Here is a 22,087-nt window from a genome sequence, read left to right as displayed (position 1 = left end):
GGCAAAGGGAGATGTTATTCTAAGCTGCTGGAGGAAAACCTGCAGTGTATGCAGCAGAATTCCAACTAATAGTCACTGAACAGCACATCTGTGAGTGGAGTGAGCTAGTCAGCTATACTGGGGGGCTTGGAAAATATGCTCTTCCCAGCAGTGTGACTAACTACCTGGAGTTATTGCTTCGGGAAAAGTTTGCAGCTATCAGCAGGCAGGATTGGGTCAGAAGCCATGAGGGAATTAACATGATGCTGTGTTAGCTCACATATGGCGTACCCTGTTATGGCTGCACGCAAACACACCGAAATCTGCCTGTTTACTCCACCCGGCACAGTTCTGAGAAATAACTGACACTACACTCGAATTGAAAAGGAATAGATTTGGAAATAGTATACTGGTTTTTTTTTTCTCTCTCTCACTCTCACACACACAGGCGATAGCATGGACCCAGGAGGAGTGATATCATCTTATTGACAGGAAAACACAAATGACCCTAGCAAACCTCTGAGACAACATTTAAAATAACCTTTACAGCTGTTGATGAGTGTTTGAAATTCCAAGTCACCATTTTGAGCTCCATGTGGTGGGTTGGGAGGAGGAAGAGGGGGAGAGGGAGGCCTGGGTGCTGTGATATAGTCAGCCATTAGTGGCTAAATGCTGGTAGCTGGGTCTTATCATTTTTGCATTGCTTCTTACAGCAGAAGTCCCTCCATTACGGTAATAGTACACTTTGAGTCATACACTTTCCAGGCTCTGGGGCAGCTTCTGTCTCTACCAGGTTCTCTGCAGGCTCTGTAGTGGGCTGTTCCACGGGAGAGGATCAAAGAGTTCTTCCAATTAGGGACTGAGAATTTGCAGTTGAGCCTCATCCACAGCCTGCTCTGGGTCTGGTTTCATTTAAAGTCACTTCATGCTGTTCACTGGGAGCCTGCTGCTGGCTCCTGTCAGCCTTCATGCTGGATTCAGGGGCCAGCAGGGCATCATCCTGGCTGACCAGGTCACCATGAACCATGGTTGGCTCTGTGCTGGGCGCACTGCCCAGGATCCAGTCAAAGTCCTCATAAAACGGGCAAGTTCCCTGATGTGCAGTTTTTGTCTTCCTGCACTCACTCTTCAGCCTCTTCATGCGCTTTCTGCACTGATCACCTGTCCGGAAAATCTGCAGAGCTGCCAGCTTTTTAACTATTTGCTGTTATGGCTGGTCATTCTCAGTGCTTTTTCTGAAGTCCACAATTTTATGGGCTTTGCACCAGAGGTTCGTCAAAATCTGGCAGTGCTCCTGTGACAAGGAAGCCACTTGCTTTGCAAAGGCTTGATTGGTTCGCTCTCTGTTGCAAACCCAGGAGGCTCTCTGATGGTGTGCTTGCAGAATGGTGATCAGATGAGAAGGGGTGAATGTGGACCTGAACTGCTGCCATTTGCCTGTGTGTGTGTGTGAGTTCTTTTTTCAATACAATGGATTGCAGGTTGTTGGGATAAAAAGCACTAAAAAAGTTGTCCCATGGAATTGTGGGATACTTCTAGATGATTCCCAGGACCCGAATCAAGCGGGGCTGCATCTACACTGCAAAGCAATAGGGCTCAGATCCTGGCTCCTGGCTTGACTCAAGCTGGGTCTGAGTCCTGGTTTAGTGCAATTGCAGTGTAGATGGAAGGGGGTGGGGGTTTAGGCTGGATTCTGAGCTCAAGCATGGACTTACATTGCAGTGTAGACATCCCCTAAGAAGCCAGGAGTGAAGATGGGTGGATCACTCTGTAATCGCCCTATTCTGCATGCTCCCCCTGAAGCTCTGGTATAGGCCACTGTTTGAGGCAGGATGCTGGGCCAGATGGACCATAGTCTGACACAGTATGGTCACTGTTCTGTTTGTATAATATATAAAGACGGTATCAGGAATTCCTTTTTTGCTTCTTGACCATCTCCCTGATAAAGAAGTGCTTCGTTCGTTGTAAGAATGCTCCATTTTGCCTTCTTCATCCATTCCATTGATGTATTAATCCTGTTGATGATGACTTTGCTGTTCTTTTATAACTGATGTCTAGCTAACTCTGGTCCTTGTAATATCCCGGCTGGCTGGCTGTTGCACTATGACTTCATTTGTTCTTTTCCATGTCTCTGTGTGCTCAGTTACTCTTCTCCAGTATTATGGCTTTCATCAGTCCCTTTCCCCAATGACCGTAGCCTGCTGCCTGCCTTTCCTTTATGTGGGAAAGGTTGGCATTGAAAAGATTGAGGAAGTACAATGCCTCTTACCATCATTATATACTTGTGTTACAGTAGTAATTACAGGCTATAATAATGATTTCTGCTCTCCTTCCAAAGCATGTGCTTTGTCTGGGGTGTTTTGATCCTCCTTAGGTTCTGGAAAGGTGACCATTTGCAATCGGAGTCATAAACTACTTTGCATATCTGTGAGACTTTTTTTTGCAAAAGCAGAGAAAAAGATGGACCAATGCTTTCATTATCCATACCTGTTGAGTTGACGATAGATGTTTTCCCCTTCGAAGGCATCAAAGTTTATTTTAGTGTAGTGATCCTTGTAGGACACTGCTAACTTACAACACTTTCGGACAGTTGTGTGATTTATCTGCTATTGCTACAAATAAACACCTAAGACAGCTACACTGGAAAGAGATTAGAGAGAGAGAAATATTCCTTTTTGTGTTCATTAACCTAGAAACCCAAGTCATAGACAAGGACCTCATTGTGCTTGGTACTGTGCAAACACAGAGCAAAACAAGATGGTCTCTGCTCCAAAATGCTGACAATCTAGGTATAAAACAAGAGACAGTAGGTGGATACAGACAGATCTATACAGGAACAAGGAAACATTGAGGCAAATTGGTCAGCATGATAGGCTGCACTGTCAGCACACAGCACATGGCCAGTTACATTCTTTTCCCTGTATAGCCAGTTGCCATTTTGTTGCATAGATGTCTCACACAGCAGCAGGGGAAAGAGAAACACGTAATAGGATAACATGATTGCAAAGCTACAAAAAGTGGCAAGGGGATTTAGGACTGGGTGTACTACCTGGAATGACTTCATTGAAATTGAATAGAATTCATGTTGAAGGTTGTCAACTAACAAAGTGTAGAACTTCTAAAGGAGCTTTTCGATCACTCTGCATGCTACACAGTTTTGCTGTTTTTATTCTACATGCAACTGCAGTGAAGCTATGACTAAATTTGCTTCCTGTATTTGTTCTCTTGTTTGCAGTTGAGTTGAAAAAAGACCTAGAAGAATATATCAAAAAAAATCTTCCAAGAAACACAAAGCTGGTAAGAAATGAAAAGCGAGAGGGGCTGATTCGAGGAAGAATGATTGGAGCATCTCATGCTACAGGTATACCCTGTCTTTTCCTTCCTTTAATCCTTTCACCATACACCTAGGCAGCACCTGTGTTGTAGCCACAATCCGTCCAGCCAAGGAGTATCTGACATATTCCATATGGTGATCATCAGTAGTGCTTTTTGTTTAGGTAAAGGGGATGATGTTGAGTAATGTGATGCACTTGCTTTCCTTTAGTGGACTGAACTTACTGCCTATACAGCAATCTCTTGATGGATAAGGGGCAGAGAATCGGTCAGATTTCCTATAAGTCAGTCCTTAGCATCACTTATTTTTCACTGTTTGGTGTTTTTTATGTGTGTTTGAGCTCATGTCAGTTCAGATAAAAATCACTGAGCCATCTTGATACTCTTTCCTACAAAATGTATCGGTATTTATTTTGTATTTAGTTACTCCAGCTTTATTCAGTGGCAGTCGATGGATTAAAAACTTCCTAGGTTAAAGTGCATTTACCGGTTTAACTGTTCAAATAAAGCTGTCCACACAAGATATGGCAGCTTGCTAGAAATGAAGTGCCTTCAAAAGAGTCATACTCAGTACATAATAAATGAAAGGGAAGCTTTGAGAAGAGTAAGTGGCCACTGGATGTGATCATTCTTTCATTTTGCTGAGTTTGGAAACCTGGGCAGGATTAGGGAACAGTTTTTTCCTATAAAACAAAAGTAGATCATGACTCTGGCTTTACCTGAATCATAGACTATTAAGGTTGGATGAGACCTCTGGAGATCATCTAGTCCAACCCCCTGCTCAAAGCAGGGCCAACACCAACTAAATCATCCCAGCTAGGGCTTTGTCAAGCCAGGCCTTAAAAACCTTGAAGGATGGAGATTCCACCACCTCCCTAGGTAACCCACTCCAGTGCTTCCACCCTCCTAGTGAAATAGTGTTTCCTGATATCCAACCTAGACCTCCCCCACTGCAATTTGAGACCATTGCTTCCAGTTCTGTCACCACTGAGAACAGCCGAGCTCCATCCTCTTTGGAACCCCCCTTCAGGTAGTTGAAGGCTGCTATCAAATCTCCCCTCACTCTTCTCTTCTGCAGACTAAATAACCCCAGTTCCCTCAGCCTCTCCTCATAAGTCATGTGCCACAGCCCCCTGATCATTTTTGTTGCCCTCCGCTGGACTCTCTCCAATTTGTCCACATCCCTTCTGTAGTGTGGGGACCAAAACTGGACGCAGTACTCCAGATGTGGCCTCACCACTGCCGAATAGAGGGGAATAATTGGTTCCCTCCATCTGCTGGCAATGCTCCTACTAATACAGCCCAATATGCCGTTGGCCGCCTTGGCAACAAGGGCACACTGCTAACTCATGTCCAGCTTCTCGTCCCTGTAATCTGCAGGTCCTTTTCTGCAGAACTGCTGCTTAGCCAGTTGGTCTCCAGCTTGTAGCAGTGCATGGGATTCTTCCTTCCTAAGTGCAGGACTCTGCACTTGTCCTTGTTGAACCTCATCAGATTTCTTTTGGCCCAATCCTCCAATTTATCTAAGTCACTCTGGACCCTATCCCTACACTCCAGGGAATCTACCACTCCTCCCAGTTTAGTGCTGACTGCTCAAGCAGCCGGTCATAAGAAGTGGTGTTGACAGATTGTATTTCACACAAGTTCCGTATAATTAGCTTTCTTACACGTAGCAGGGATTTCATTTATGGGAAAATAAAGAATTTTTTTGCTAATGAAGAAAATAAATTGAAGCTTTCAGCTTGAGTCATGGAAGTCCACCATCTGAATACCTTTTAAGCACCCTTCATGTATTTTAGCTCCCCCTACAAGAAACAAGAGGCACAAAGATTAGTCGGTACTTAGCAGTGTTGGCCAGAACCTGCCCTCACTTGCATGTGAATCCAGAATAAATGAGTTGATTTCAGCAGATTTACACTGTGTAAGTGAAGGCAGAATTTTGCCTCTGCATGTGTTTTTAAAAAAAAACAAAACAAAAAACCTCAACCTTTTTATATAATCTAAATTTGGGGCCCAAATTGACCCAGGTGTCCCTTTTAAATCTTATCAAAATTAAAACAATAAGGCAATTTACTTTTGCAGTAAATGTGTTTCAATTAATTTAGATTAATTTGCTCTAATTGGGAAGAGCAACAGTGGTTCACGAACTTTGGTAAAACAGTGTAGGATTTTCCCTCTCCAACTTGAGAGCCTAGCTCATTATATATTGGATAACGTACATGCAGAATACTTTGCCTCAAGTGACAGCTTGACAACTGTGAGGTATTTTGCTTTCTCATTAAGGCACTTTAGAAAAACTCCTGAGTAATCTCCTAATTCACATGCATTGTTGAGCTACTTCTCACCTGTGGTATTTCAGTTGTCATTACAGCAGTTAATTGGGATAGAATATATCTGTGCTTTATGTACCCAGGGTATATTTTATATTAATGTACATCATGGATAAATTCTTTGGCATGTGAGAAACTGTGTGCTACAAGATAATTTCTAAATTAGTCTGTTACTTGTTAGCATTGTAATAGCATGATCCAGAAGAAAACCACTATTGAAGTTAATAAGTTATTGACTTGAAAATTACTTGTTACCTCTCTCTGTATCTGGTTCATATACCACTCTCTTCACCATGATATGTATCAAGTCCTCTCCCATCTCTGCTCAATTATCCCAATATCACATCGTTTTTCTCTTCTAAAATAAAATTTCAGAATAATTTTTACACTGACTAAACCTGGAGATTGCTCTTTTATTCCCAATGGTCCAGATTTTAACATCTCTAATTGCGGCGAATAGTCCCACACAAACTGATGGCTCTTACAAGGAGTGAGTAGGGTGTTACTTAATGTGAGTAAGACTAGCAGAATCTGGCCCTAATAATTTTGGCCCTGACTTTGCTCTTACATCACACATTACTGGGTGCAGGGCTGATGAGAGAGGACAAAGAGGGGATAATTGTGCTGGGACCCTGAGCTCAAGGGGATCCCCAAAATGTCTAACATCAGTGCAAATAAAATCAAATAGGAGGGGGTGGGGCCGCAGCAAATATGACGCACCGGGATCCCAGATTTCTCTTGACAGGCTTGAAATTCTGTTGCCGTATTATGCAGGAGATAGGGCTCGATCATTATAATGGTCCCTTGTGGCCTTAAACTCCATGGATATGTGATACACCAGTGTAAAACTGGTGTGTGGTCAGGCTCAGACTTGGAATTTAAGTGGTCTGTGTGTGTATTTGTTTCATATATGTATAAAGTTTGTGTGTGTGTATGGCAGTATAGCACTGAATCTGGCTAAATGCTTACCAAAATATGAAACTCTGCCAAAGGAAATGTTATGAATAACTGCACATTTGAGTAAGAAATTACTTTAAATGTGAATAGCCAAGATTGATAATGTGAAACTTAAGTTTGTCTGTGAACTAGCTGAATGAATGGTATTTTCTTCTTGAGAGGTTCCTTATATGCTTATCAGACCATGAGTGTCTTCTGATTACCTTCCCCTGCATTATACCTAAGGTCTCCATGGATTCTCTGTTGCATGGGTGAGACTGTGCAACACTCCTTGTGGAGCTTTTTTGGTAGTTTCTTTTGGTACTTAATTGGCTTGTGATATCTGCTCTTCAGAGTCTTCCACCCCTCTGGCTACTCATGTCCAGCTGTCAGATAAGGGGATGCTTTCTTTGTTTGGCTTTTTGAGAATTGGTGTTGAAGTTTATAGTGGTAGAGAATCCTCTGGGCCTTATCAGGGTGGTGGAGAACCTCTTTGAGCTGCGAAAAATACCTGCATTAATGGCCTGATCCAGGTCTCATTGAACTCAACACAAGGACTTCCTTGGACTTTAATGGGAGCTGGAGCAGAATAAATGCAGTAATTAAAAATTGTTAGAGTGAGGGTGGAAGAAGAGTTGTTTCATTTTCACAGCAGGGGAGTCAGAAGTGCTTCCCTTTATTGTTATTGCACTGTGCTTCTCTCACAGTCTGTGCAGTATATGTAGAATTATATATATTACTTTGTAATCAGTATTATTGCCGATAGTAAAGTTCTGTACTCTGCTCCTTCAGGCTAGACGGTAAGATTTCTCTGCAGGAAACCCTTTAGCAGCAGTGGACTCAGATGATTGCTACCATCAAGGTTTTATTTGGAGATTGTATTCCCCCCCCTCCCCATCTATAGTTGATATATTTGGTACCAATACCTGTAAAAGTGCTGCTGTCTTTACAATGCAATATATCCCAGTGGATTTCTTTAGATAGTCATCTCCTCTAGACTGGGATTATATCTTCCTCCATTGTGTATGCTTTCAGTCCTCTGATAGAAATAATTTGTGTATATATGTTTAGTGTTATCACAGACCTGCATATTTTGTATGTTTTTTGTTCTTCTCAGGAAAAGTGCTGGTGTTCCTGGACAGCCATTGTGAAGTGAATGAGATGTGGCTACAACCTCTGCTGACTCCAATCAGAGAAGACCGCAAGACAGTGGTGTGCCCTGTGATTGACATAATCAGCGCTGACACGCTTATCTACAGCTCTTCCCCAGTTGTGCGTGGAGGGTTCAACTGGGGTCTGCACTTTAAATGGGATCTTGTTCCTTTGTCAGAATTAGAAGGACCTGAGGGAGCCACTGCGCCAATCAAGTAAGATTTTTGCTGCCTGTTGGGAAGCAAGCTGACAATGATAAGTAACATGTGGTAAATAGAGACCAGCTCATAAATGAGACTTGTATCTTTAAAAGCAGAGACTTACATTGCCATGGGTCTGTCTGTCTCTTCATTTTTATTGAGTTAGTTTAAGAGAAAATTAAACTTTAACAACAGGAAAAGGCTAGCCTAGCCTAATTTGCCTGCTTTTAAAGGGCAAGAAAAACACCTTTTTAGAGATTTATATAGCACCACATTTGCCATGGTGCTCTACGGACAGATAAGATGTGATCTGTGTGAAGAGTTTACAGGCTATTCTGTATTAAATATGTACTATCCAGTACCATAATATTAGAACTATGTATTGGGGTATGTTTGCCTTAATGATGGTTATTTTGATTATCAACTGTGCCATAGTGATATGCTGCGTATCCATCTGGCATGAGCTCTGGAACTTCCGGGGCCAAATGTTAACGAAATGCTAGCTTTGGAAAATTCTTTCATTTTTTTGTAACAAGAAGGCAAGTGTCGTGGTCAATGATAGAACTGTTGTACCAGTTTTACTCAAGAGCTTTCATGTCAAGATTCCGTTCTTTCCGTTCAGATAGCTTTTACATTTTTTTTTCTTTTAGATTAGCATTTATCTTGGCATAAAGCTTTCTACTTCATCATGCATGGATGCAAAAGCTGCCTCAAACCATTAGCCACGCCATTGAGCTTTGTGGTGAATGCGTTGAAATCATCTAACCTTCTATGGTCAACCCTTTGAGTCCGGCCTGAAGTGCTTCCCAGGGTCATGCTTCAAGGCAAAAGCCTGAGTAAAGATGAGCACTAGGACTTGGCAGCACTTTCTTGGATGTTTCTACCATACAATAGGTGTCTGGTGGCCTATCAGAAATAAACAGTATCAGTCCAATTCCTTCTGGATGTGTCCATGTTATAAAATTGCCACCACCTTTGGAAACTTTGTCTTAGCAGAGAGGGCAGATATTCACTAGGCACTGAAGTAGAAAGGGCTTGTACAGGGAAATCCCTCCAAGAGCAAGGCTGAAGTTGGCAGAGCAATGTAGAGAAGCTGATATGTTGCATATACTCTCTAGTTTAGAGGTCTTCAGTCTCTCGGGCTGTTAATCCAGCACTGTTCATTGGCACTAGGTTGACTTCATAAAAAGGAAGCTTTAAGTTCATCAAAACAATTAAACTAATTTCTGGCAGAATGTTAGTGCTTTATTACATTTTATTGCTGGGATGGGCTCTGAAACCTGGCTGTGTGTTCTTATCCTCCTCTGCCCCTAGAATGTGAATTTAACAATGCTTCAAGCTGACATAAGCGGCTCCAACACTGGATTTTCTGCTGTGATTTGAAGACTGTGTGCATCAGATTTTCCACATCGGGTTTTCCCATCACAAGGCTTGATCTAAGGAAGCCAAGAAACTTCTCATGTTGTTTCTTAATAAACTGGCTCAGCAATAATCTATTTGGGAAAAGATCACTGCAGGTATTTCTGAAGTTAGAAGAAGACGACACATGGGAGAAAACTGGAGAAGATCCATCAAAGAGAATTTTAAATTAAGAACCTTGATTAGAGATAATCCACCATATGCCTGAAGATGTAGTCCTCTGTGTAGGCAGAGCTACCACTATCTTCCAAGGATTCTGGGACTGAGCCCAGAGACAACGTTGATACTTAAATGGAGTCCCATTGTCTACGATGACAAAATTTCCTGAGTTTGAGCATGACTTTCCTATTTAGAGAAGCTCTCGCATTGCTTAAACAATATTCTATAAATAGTTTTTTTTAAATCTCTGAATATCACTTTCCACCTAATGGAAAGCTTTTTGTTTTGTCATCTATTTAGAACCTTCATAATCCAAATGTTCTGGATTCTTCTCTACCCAGATGTTAGAGGGACGAATCCTACAGCAGAAGACCATGTCCGAACAAACAGGGGAATCCAGACTTAGGGCTGCTTACCCTGGACACTTTTATTGCATTTTTACTGACTAGGATTGTGGAATGCCTGTGTCTAGCCACTGCCATATGGCATGTTTGCATGGACTGCTCTTCCCTTCCCCCCCCCCCACACCTTACACTTTGCCAGGGCAACAGCAGACAGGGACTTCCTGCTTATAAAAAGAGGTATTGGTCATACAGGAGCAGTTTAGGATGTAGGTTGTAGAATAGTAACTAATATACAGATGTTTACAAAATATATTGCTATAGTAAAAATGCTACATAAGAGGCATTGCATAGAAGGGACAAAGAACTGGAAAACCTCCGGAGAGAACAAATACTCAACTGTAGAAGAGTTATAACAACTGGGGGATAACCTGCTGATTTTATTAATGATGAGGGAACATCAGTACTCCTGATTTTAAATTCAGCTTGTGAGACAAGATAAATAATTTAATTACACCCCATTAGGTTTATTGGGTTGTGTACTTTAAGCTTGATCCTTGTTTCACATAGAAAGGGGATTATTACTACTTTCAGATGATACCAGTAACTACAGTGTACACTGGAATGTATTATTTTTTTCTCCAGTCAGGTCAGGACCAGCCTATATTAGCCCTTTGTTCATGAGGGGGAGATATACAATCATTTTGATTTGTACACACATCACTGTACATTTGTACGTATAATGAGCAAGTACATCCATACATTTCAGATCAAGAGCAACATAGTCAAGTAACCAGAAAATGTAGGTACTGCATCAGAGCTAAAGAGCCAAAAATATAATCTGACTGGATACTAGGCAGGGTTGCAGTGCACTTACGCTGGTGATCTCATTGCAAAAGAGTAATTTGGCTTCTATGCAGCCAGCTATTTGTGTCTGAAGGAAGACTGAGGGCTTGTCTTCGTAGCCCTGCATTTTGGACAACGGGTGTGTGGATGGCAGTGTGCACTAGCATACTATGCTGTAACTCCCCCGTGTGGGTGCTGTGGGCACAAACTAAAAGGTACCTCGCTCGCACTAACTTAGTGCTATTTAAAGGTACACATCAAATAAATGTATGTTGTACAGTTCTATGTGATGGAACAGTGAGAGATCGCAGATCATATTTATACACTTTCCTTTAAAAATAAATAAATTATAGGATCTTTTGAGACCTGATCTGATAACTTCAATCCTGCAGTCGTAGTCAATAGGGTTCAACCATCCGGATCCAGTAATAGGACTGGGGACTTGATGATTAAGCTAGAGTAACTTTTTTATTAAAATGAGTGTGTAGACAATGGGAACTCATTTTTAACTTTTTCCTCTTCTAGGTCACCTACTATGGCAGGGGGCTTGTTTGCTATGGATAGAGAATACTTCAATGAACTTGGACAGTATGATAGTGGTATGGACATCTGGGGAGGAGAAAATCTAGAAATATCATTTCGGGTAATTGGTTTGTATTACAGTAGGTGCTTTACTTGTTCCCTTACCTGAGCAGAGATTCAGTAGCACTGGAATTGCTATTTGCATATTGAAGCTATATGGGGCCTTCATTTTCCTTTCAAAGGATGCTTTCAGCTTACAAAATAACATTCTGAAGTTTCTGACCCACTACTGTTACAACTAATTTGATTGTAACTGGAAGTTTAAATTGGGGGTAAATGTTCTCCCTTTTGACTTTTATTCTATAGCACTTATCTTTACTCACTTTTACATTTTCCCCTTTTGTTTGTCTGGGTCTTTCACACAGCATATGGAGAGAGAGAGAGAGACGCTTAATATGGTTTATAAAACGACAAATTTGGCAGGAGGAGACACGGGCAGGTACACTGTGTGAAACAACGTTTAACTCAGTTTGTGAAATTGTCTCGACTTCAAGCTGCCAGATTCAACCGTTTAATATAAACAGGTTTATTTATATAACATTTCTGTAGGCTTATAGGGGCTTTACACACATGCTAGAATCCTCAGAGGAGCTTGAAACACAGTTTAGACAGGTACTGTACAAATTAGGGATCATGCAGAAGATTAGTCTCAGAGCTGTTGAAGAAAGATGGGCAGAAAGTTACTGTCAGCAGGTTCTACTGTAGTTGGTTCATTAGGCTTGTTTTACATTTATCTCCTCTTTGCTCACAGGGTAGAGATTTAAAAATAATTAAACTGTTCTGAACTTCTTTCAGACAAGTAGTAGTAGGCACCTTTGAGTTTATAAGGAATGTTGATTCAGTCATTAGCTATGGACAAATATGAGGCAGGGACTTATTAAGGAAATGAGCACTGGCAAATGTTTCTTAGCCCCTGCTGCACAAAATAAAAGTACTTCAAACAAATCTGTTTGCAAATTGAGTCGTGATAGGGACAAAGAACATAGGTCACATTTACAGGATGTTGAGCTGAACACTGGAAATCAGTGACTTTGAAAACAAATTTGGGGTTATGGTGGAAAACCAACTGAATTGGGGCTCGTGTGGTGATGCTGTGGCTACAGGCCTAACTCAATCCTTGGATGTATAAGAAGGAGCATATTGAGTAGGAGGAGGGAGGTGGTTACCGCTATACAGCATTGATGAAATTGTTACTGAAATACTGTGTCCAAGTACAGCATGCCTACTTGAAAAATTGGAAAGGATTCAGAATAGAGTTGTTAGAAGAATTTAGGGCCTGGAAAATCTGCTTTCCAGTGAGAGACTTAGGAAGCTCAATCTATTTATCTTATCCAAGAGGAGGTGAAGAGGTGATTTGATGAGTCTGTAAGTACCTACTTGGGAGAAGATTTCTGAGAGTCAAGGGCTCTTTAGTATAACAGACAAACACATAACAAAATCCAGTGGCTGGAAGCTGAAGTTAGGAAAAACTCAGAATGGAAGCAAGATGCAAATCAAAGATTGGATATCTTTCTAAAACAGGTGTTTAGCTCAACTAGAAGTTACGGGCTTAATGCAGGAATTATTGGTTGACATTCTCTGGCCTGTGTTATGTAGGTCAGACTAGATCGTCAATCTGGTCTTTTCTGGCCTTAAAATGCCTGAATTTTACTTACCAGAGAGAAGGTAAAGTAGGGCAAACATTTTAATTCCTGCACCCAAAAGGGATTACATGTCACACACATGTATATGTGTCTGCATACAGCACGTATGGAAAACCTGTTGCAAACAACCACTTATAGGACTTAACGTTTGCTTAGCAGAGGTTGTTATATTAAGGTGGAGAAAAAATGTACTTATTAAGTTTTTGGGGATACTCTGAAATGGACAGGAGATAGATCATCATCCTGATTAGTCAGTTACACAGGTTACTGTGTGCACACATGTACGGTAGCAGGAACAGTAGGGATGCTGAAGTCAAGGTTAAATAATTAACCTTATTAGTAATAATAAATAATAAATAAATAGTCCATTCTAGGGTCTACACTTAAAAGTTATACCAGTATGACTGTGAGAGGTGTGATTTTTTTTTTAAACCAATTTATAGTTATACTTGTACAAGTCCTAGTGTGGACACAGTGATACTGGTATAAAGGTGCCCTACCTGTATGGGAATAGCTATACTGTTATAAAGCACTTCTATACCAGTATCGCTATGTCCACGCTATCGGGGTTGGACCTGTATACTTAAGCCTTGTCTGCAGTACTGGGTTAACCTGTATTGTCACCTATAACTTTCTAAACTTTCGCTTTTGTCCTGAAATGTTCTATGTTTGGTCTTTTGTCTGAAAACTAAATACTGAAAGCTTGAAAAACTTTGTGGCTCTTTCTAATGGAAAGGAGAGTGGGAGAAAATATGCGATGTTTTTAAAAACTGCTTGCAACATTTTATTTTGAACAACCCTAAAAAGTGGCAGGAAGGTGATATAGGCAAATTGATATGAAAATTGCCTTTTTCAAAGAGTAAAGCCTTGCCTCTTTCCACCCATAGGAACTTGGTTTTGATTTGATGGAGAGACGAGCCTTTAAAAACTGAATACTGAGCATACACAATTCTACCATAATTATTCCCTTATAAAAAAAAAAGTATTGAACTTTTTTTTTACTCTATAGTGAGGTGTCTTCTGCTTTCTTGTGGACAGATCTGGATGTGTGGAGGTAGACTTCTGATCATCCCTTGCTCCAGGGTGGGACACATATTCCGTAAAAGGCGCCCCTATGGCTCGCCGGGAGGGAAGGATACCATGGCACATAACTCTCTGCGCCTGGCACACGTGTGGATGGATGAATATAAGGTAAGACAAAAATTACAGCGTTTGAAAAAGTGTTAATTGAATTGTTCCTGTTTATGATAACACATACCTTCCATTGTCTAATGATACCATCTCTGCATGATTCTCACTCGTGATTCGCCTTCTTAGTGTGAGATACTCAGAAATTCCTAAGTTCTATATGTCTTTTTGGCCTCTGAGGTCAGCATTAGGGACTAGAGGCATCAGCTAATCCCATTTCCTGTCCAAAAAGGACTTCACCTTCTGATTGTATGAGTACTCTACCTCAGTTCTGTGCCTTTTTTTCTTGTATCAGCTATGGAGTTTTCCACATTGTTCTCTGAAACCTGCCAGGGTCTTTTGTTACAGCAGATTTAGGGATGGAAGGCAGGTCTGAAGATATTTCCATGCTTATACATATAATAAAAGTGCCAAGATAATGATATTGACTGAAGCTGTAGTGGGATGAATGATATAGAAGAGAGACGTAGAAAGATTAGTGTAGATGGTCTGTTTTCCTCTTTGTTCAGCAAAGAGTTCAACAGCAGCATTTAGTAAATAATTAAAATTACTATATGATAGAGCAGAAAAAGGGAAATAGTAAAAATTGCATTTTAATTTTTACATTCATGAGGAGTTGTAAATTATGTATTTATGCAATATGAGATACAAATATGCAATACAAAAAAAGCAAAATATCATAGTTACACTTTCAAGGATACGATGATGACTACACTGAATATCCCACTTCATTAATACTTTTATTGAAAAAAGGAACAGATACAATAATATACAGAATTATATATTTGATACAGAAAAGTCTAACCTAATTTATTCCTATGACAGTGTACAATTGCCCTGGATTCCATTTCACTATATACATGATATGCCTTGTGCTAGATTGTATTAGCCTTGCTCTTACAGCTTCTTTGTACATGCTGCAGAAATTTCAGTGATATTAACTTTGCAGGCATCTTCATAATTAACAAGTATCTCAGTAATGATGGATATATAGTCTTAATTAGTGTTGGACAGAAGACTAGAAGATTAAAAATAGCACTAGACTGTCATTCCAGACATCATTTAAAGTGCAGATTTACCCAGCGAAGTGTCAGGGTTCCATGCTTATTGTATCCTAAAGAATGCATATGAAATTAGCCTAGTCTACAGACAGTGTCTTTTCTGTTTTAACTGAAAACTCAGTCTAGGATGTGAGAATCAACATGGGAATTTTCCTTTTGGTACATCACCAGTAATAACGATTCTGCAGGCCATATTATCCCTAATATTGTGTAATCTCATTAGCTCTCATTGCACCTCTGTTGGGGTTGCACAGGTATAACTGAGGGCATAATTTAGCCTCTGAATCTTTATTACTAGGGATGAGGCAGGATAAGGACAGAACCCATCTTAATTCCAAGAGCCCAGATTAAAAGCCTTGCCCTGTAAATGCATGTGGATGTGAATATCTCCAGTCACATGAGTAGTCCTGTTGAAGTCAGTGAGACTCACCACATGAATAACATCATTCATATGCAAGAACAAGCCCTAAATTTGCATGTCTGGCAGTTAGACAATAAATCATTTTTTTTGACTTGTAAACCAAACACATTTGTTATGGAGATCATAGAGGCACAATAAACATTGACTCTAAAATGACATTATGGAATTTTGAAGGACTTAAAGGAGAGGAAGGTGATCAGGAACACTTAACATGGATTCACCAAGAACAAGTCATGCCTGACCAACCTGATTGCCTTCTGTGATGAGATAACTGGATCTGTGGCTATGGGAAAGTGGTGGACGTGATATACCTTGACTTTAGTAAAGTTTTGATATGGTCTCCCACAGTATTCTTGCCACCAAGTTAAAAAAGTATGGGCTGGATGAATGGACTATACAGTGGATAGAAAACTGGCTAGGTCGTTGGGCTCAGTGGATAGTGCTCAACGGCTTGATGTCTAGTTGGCAGCTGGTATCAAGCGAAGTGCCTCAGAGGTCTGTCCTGGGGCCAGTTTTTTCAACATCTTCATTAATGATTTGGATGATGGGATGGATCGCACCCTCAGCAAGTTTGTGGATGACACTAAGCTAGGGGAAGAGGTAGATATGCTGGAGGGTAGTACTAGGGTCCAGAATGACCTAGACAAATTGGAGGATTGGGCCAAAAGAAATTTGATGAGATTCAACAAGGACGAATGCAGAGTCCTGCACTTAAGATACTGGATGAGAAGCTGGATATGAGTCAACAGTGTGCCTTTGTTGCCAAGAAGGCTAATGGCATATTGGGCTGCATTAATAGGAACATTGCCAGCATGTCGAGGAAAGTGATTATTCCCCTTTATTTGGCACTGGTGAGATCACATCTGGAGTATTGTGTCCAGTTTTGGGCCCCCCACCACTACAGAAAGGATGTGGACAAATTGGAGAGAGTCCAGTGGAGGGCAACAAAAATGATCAGGGGTCTGTGGCACATGACTTACGAGGAGAGGCTGAGGGAACTGGGGTTATTTAGTCTGCAGAAGAGAAGAGTGAGGGGAGATTTGATAGCAGCCTTCAACTACCTGAAGGGGGGTTCCAAAGAGGATGGAGCTCGGCTGTTCTCAGTGGTGACAGAACAAGAAGCAATGGTCTCAAGTTGCAGTGGGGGAGGTCTAGGTTGTATATTAGGAAAACCTATTTCGCTAGGAGGGTGGTGAAGCACTGGAATGGGTTACGTAGGGAGGTGGTGGAATCTCCATCCTTAGAAATTTTTAAGCTTGACAAAGCCCTAGCTGGGATGATTTAGTTGGTGTTGGTCCTGCTTTGAGCAGGGGGTTGGACTAGATGACCGCTTGAGATTTCTTCCAACCCTGGTGTTCTATGATTCTAATTCCAATTTTCAGAGAACTAATACTTTACGTCAGTGGTTAAATGGAACAGGTATGTAGTTTAATGCATTGGATTAATCACTGTTTTAAAATTGGTACTAGAAGTAATGTAAATAGTTCTGATTGGATATTTTCTCCTATTTCTTTTCTATGTAGGAACAGTATTTTGCTCTAAGACCTGAACTAAGGGCCAGGAATTATGGAAACATTACTGACCGTGTGGAGTTGAGGAAAAAAATGAACTGCAAGTCATTTAAATGGTATTTAGATAATATCTACCCAGAGATGCAAATATCTGGGCCCAATGCCAAAGCTCAGCAACCAGTTTTTATTAACAGAGGGCAAAAACGACCTAAAATACTGCGGCGTGGAAGGGTAAGACACTGTTCAACTTCTTTAGAAAATCCTTCGATTTCCCCCTGCTCTTTTTAGGTAGTTTTGAAACTTATGTGATGGTGCACATAGAAGTAAGTACAGTAAATTGTTTTCACAGTAGGTGATTTGGTGTATGCTGTAATAAAAGTTAGTTTTGTCTTGAAAATGACAAATTTTGTATATTTATCCAGAGGTAAATTGGAAAAGGCCCCCTTATGTAAGCCAGGTTCTTTTCAGATGGTACTGTACTGAAGCAATGTCTTTCCCTTTGTTGAGGCTTTTCAGCTTTAAAGTCTATGTAGGACACTTTCATGACTGACCATTGGTTCTGAGAGTAGATTTGGGTTGAGAAGAACCTACCCCGAGACTTTCACACTCTTTGTTTATCATGGATGTACAATGTAATTAGCTTTCCTCAGTCAATAATTTTATTCAACAGTTTTTTTGCAAAGATGGAAAGTCACATCTGACTGAAAATGCCTCTTGCTCTTTACCCATAAGGTGAGGCCAAGTGAGAAATCTTACTCTCAGATGTTCAGTGAAAGTATTTGGTGTATTAGTGGAAACCTAGCAATAAACACCACCAAGAAGGATATGGTGATAGACTTTTAAAATGGTGCATATCCATCTCTTACTAAGTAGACCTTGGTTTATGGATTTGTATGCAAGAATCACTGGAGTTGCACCTGCTTTCGCCAGTGCTGAATTTGGCCCAGTACAGTTTTTTTAAACTTTCCAAAAAAGCAGGAATGACTCCAGATTCCATAGAACATCTGTCAATCTTTCTGTGTGCAAGAGAGCTGTAGGAGACTCAAGTAATTCTTATTTTAGGTATGGACAAGTGGGAACCTCCCATTGATGATCATAAACCAATTTAATAAGTAATTTGGTTAATATGTAAACATGCCCCCCACCCCACCCCAAAACAGGACAACGTAGCATAGTCTGCAATATTTAACAGTAAACTTTAAAAAATGGATGCAGCTGTTACAGTGTAGGGCCCCAATCCTGCAGGCTGTTGCATGCTGAACACAAGATTAGACATACTGGGTCAGACCAATGGTCCATCTAGCCCAGTATCCTGTCTTCTGACAGTGGCTGGTGCCATGTGCTTCAGAGGGAATGAACAGAGCAGGTGATCATCAAGTGAACACCTGTGCTCATGCAGAGTCCCTTTGAAATCACTAGGATTTCACTGTAGAAGGAGCTACAGCTGAGTCCAGCAGTGAAGCAGTTGTAGACTATTTTCATATTCAGTTCAGTACCTGGTTGGACCACTGTATGTTTTAAAATGAAATGTCTGGCTTGTTCTAAATACAGCAGATGTACCAACCTGCCTTAGGCACTTTTCTTGTCGCTCTTTTTACCTTTGGAGGATGATAATGGCTTTTTGGTTACTCCCAGATGAAGGCTTAGCTGAAGGAATACTGTTGGTTTTGGATGAGGTTATTCAAGGCTTTTGAACATCTCAAAATGAAGTGAGGGACCTTCTCTGTAGCCAAGGATCTCCTTCCCTTCAGTTTAGAGGGTAGCCTTCTATGTCCTTTGAATAAACAGGGCAGTGTACTGCCAAATCTAAGTAAAGTCCTGCAGCTTGAGTCTTCGGGGTTTGATAAGTGTGCTCAATATTGTGTGGGTGGCTAGTCAGCTTTGGCTCTAATTCATGATATAAACTGATTCAAGAGGCCCGGGGAACAGAATGGTCAGCCAATATCACCGGTGTGCCAGACTCCTAAGGATTCAGAATAAATTACTCCAAATCCCACCTTTATAATATAAAAACTAATTTGGAAAGGAGCAGTGCTTGTTAGCCAACTGGGGAAGTATCATAAAAATGGTCAAATACTAGTGGTCCATGACTGATGACACACACGCATCATTTTAAAACCACGTAAGTTACATAATTTAAGGAGCTACTGGTGAGTGATTAACATTCAAAATTTGATCTGCCCTAAAGTCCTTGATTGAGAGGGTTCTAAGGGATGTAATCTATTTGATTTAGATGTGTAGTGCAAATCAGCAAAGTGGTAGCAGTTATTTATGCTGCAGGGCATAGCATCTTAGGGCATCTGAAGAAGCAAATATTGCTGGGGGTGATGCTCAGAGAAAAATGGAATTTAGTTTGTTGTTGTGCTGCCTGATTATTTAGTGTCATGCTACAGAGTAGCTATTTCTTTCTGGATTTATGTATCTGTTAGCATTGTCTAGAGTGTTCATAGCAATGCCTTTTGGTTTTATAAATCTAAAGAATAATAAAATATTGATTTTTTTTTTCTTCAGGAATAGTCTAGTAATAAGACAAAAGCCGAAGTAACTGCATGCATTTATCCAAGGCAAAATTGGCTCATTTTTCAGGATGGCTCACTAGTCCAAGGCTGTGAAAGCTCGTCTACATTCAGCTCCAAAATGGAGATCAGCTTTTTTTTCTGTCGTTGATCATACTGAAGCCAGATAACCAGAATAAAAGCCTTTGAGCATGCGGAGCTACTTCAGGGACCGCTGACCAAATGACCATCAGCAGAATTCAGGGTTGGGTAGGAGGGCACTCTTGTAAAACCAGGAGAGCAGCTGAGCAGCTACTAGGAGCTTCATAATTCATCACAGTAGTAGGCTTTCTTCAATATGCAGCCACATATTGAGTGTTTGATCCCAGCCTGGCCAAAACCCCCAAATTCCAGGTTATTCTACTTCAGGTTATAGTCAATGCATCGAAACTGGGCTGGGAGCTCATCTGAAAGACATGGGAAGTTTTACACTCTAAATTGAAACCCCACCATTGGCCTAATTAAGTTAACGTAGTTAAGACCAGGTAGATTTTCAATTCCTGAAGTTTTTGGAAATCCGGTGGCACAAAGTCACTTGCATTAAGTGAATCCAGCAGGGAAGGTGGTGGGGGCTGGAGGCAAAAGCATTTTGATGTTTTTGTAATTGCTGTGAATGCTAGAAAGAAAACCCATTAAATATCCGGAGTGAAAGTATGTCTGTGACCTCTGCTGTTCAGAGAAAGGATGGAGTTGGTGGGGAATAACTGAGTTACACAAACACAACAGGCAAAATTCTGTCATTTGTGCACACTACTTCCAAATCGCAGGGGGGGAACTTGTCAGATCTTGAAAATAAAATTAAAGTGTTTAAGTATATTTATACTAAAATATTAATTTAAAAAGCAGAATGTCCTATATGTGAAAAGGGAAGAAGGTGTTTCTTTGTGAGCATATGAGGAGTTTTAGGAAATACGGATTATTAGAAGACTTGCCAAATGTTCCTTCTGCTACTGCCTTTTAATGATGGTATAAATTAAGCATCATCATTTCCTTTCACAGCTTTATCACCTTCAAACCAACAAATGTCTGGTTGCCCAGGGTCACCCAAGTCAGAAAGGAGGACTAGTCGTGGTTAGGGAGTGTGACTACAATGATCAAAACCAGGTAGGTGATCGATGTTGGCTTGCTGCCATTAATTCAAGTAAGGATTTTCCAGACTTTCCAAATTGCCAGCATGCTGTGCTGTTGAGAAGGAGCCTAATGCAGCACCTAATTTTAATGAAAAGGAGCCAGCTGCAAAGTACCTTTTTCTTCAGTGTGCAAGTGCTGACCGTGTAGATTGCAAATCCCATCATACTACACTCATGTGTGTGTCTACACTTAAAACTTTATAGTGGCACAGCTGCTTTATAGTAGACACCTGAGAGGCGGTGAGCTAGATGGACGGAAGATATCTCCATCGATCTACTGCTGTCTACACAGGGACTGGGGTTGGCTTAACGTCACTCAAGGGTGTGGATTTTTCACACTCCTGACCAACGTAATTAAAGTGACCTGATTTTTCTAGTGTAGACCAGGCCCTAGTCTTATGCGGAGCAGCCTGCTCTGGTCAACATGGAGCATCGGATGCCGAGAGCTGTTGTCTTTGTGGGTTGGTATTACTGTGAACTGCATATGGCTCATGGGCTCCACTTTGGTTACCCCTCGTGGAAAGGCTGACATTCCTTTGACTCTAAGGGCTGGTCTTCACTATCCACGCTGCTGCTGCAATTGATGTAGCAGGGATTGATTTAGCAGGTCTAGTGAAGACCCGCTAAATTGACGGCAGAGCGCTCTCTGGTTGACCCTGGTAGAAGAGTAAGGGAAGTCAACCGGAGAGCGCCTCCCATCAACGCAGTGCAGTGAAGACACCGGGGTAAGTCAACCTAAACTGCGTCATCTACGTGACTAGTATTGTAACTTAGGTCGACTTACACCCATAGTGAAAACAAGCCCTAAGAGCTGCTACAGACAGTCAGTTGTTAACTAGTTCTGGGGATTCACGATATGTATGTGCTGCTTCTTTGTCCACTGTCCTCCTTGCACTCTGCCTCTGTTCAGTTTGTTTTTAATTAAGACAAGTATTGCATTTTCTGGGTTTCTCGTTGTATGACACCATTAGCACATTGTGACTTGGGGGTCTGGTAACTCTAGTTCTCTGAAAATCAGGCTCCTTTAAGGTTTCAAATGGTCACCCCAAAATTAAGGCACCTGCAATCACCAGTCAGTTTGGAAAACTTGGTGCTATTATTTATACGTTAGTTTAGGAAAGTACTGATACCTTAAGACACTTAAGGAGCCTGGTGGGTTCACTGTGGAAGCAGTGCACGATGCCACCTACCGGAACCAGTGGCTTTAGAGCAGGCGTGGGCAAACTTTTTGGCCTGAGGGCCACATCTAGGTGGGGAAATTACATGCAGGGCCATGAATGTAGGGCTGGGGCAGGGAGTTG

At 41.1% G+C, this 22,087-nt stretch overlaps 1 protein-coding gene across 2 annotated transcripts in view; it reads left to right on the top strand.

Annotated features, from left to right (window-relative positions):
• GALNT11 (polypeptide N-acetylgalactosaminyltransferase 11) overlaps positions 1-22,087 on the top strand; it is an 83,640-nt gene that overhangs the window by 37,560 nt on the left and 23,993 nt on the right. For both annotated transcript variants that reach the window (XM_045005738.1, XM_045005739.1), the window contains exons 5-10: positions 3,215-3,340; positions 7,696-7,945; positions 11,221-11,338; positions 13,959-14,111; positions 17,114-17,332; positions 20,656-20,760. In XM_045005738.1, the coding sequence (XP_044861673.1) occupies positions 3,215-3,340; positions 7,696-7,945; positions 11,221-11,338; positions 13,959-14,111; positions 17,114-17,332; positions 20,656-20,760 (971 nt within the window). The remainder of the gene's footprint in view (positions 1-3,214; positions 3,341-7,695; positions 7,946-11,220; positions 11,339-13,958; positions 14,112-17,113; positions 17,333-20,655; positions 20,761-22,087) is intronic.

The sequence above is a fragment of the Mauremys mutica genome, chromosome 2, assembly GCF_020497125.1.
Source record: "Mauremys mutica isolate MM-2020 ecotype Southern chromosome 2, ASM2049712v1, whole genome shotgun sequence".
Classification (NCBI taxonomy): Eukaryota; Metazoa; Chordata; order Testudines; family Geoemydidae; genus Mauremys; species Mauremys mutica.
Note: the sequence above shows the minus strand (reverse complement) of the source record. Positions and strands in the feature narration are given on the sequence as shown.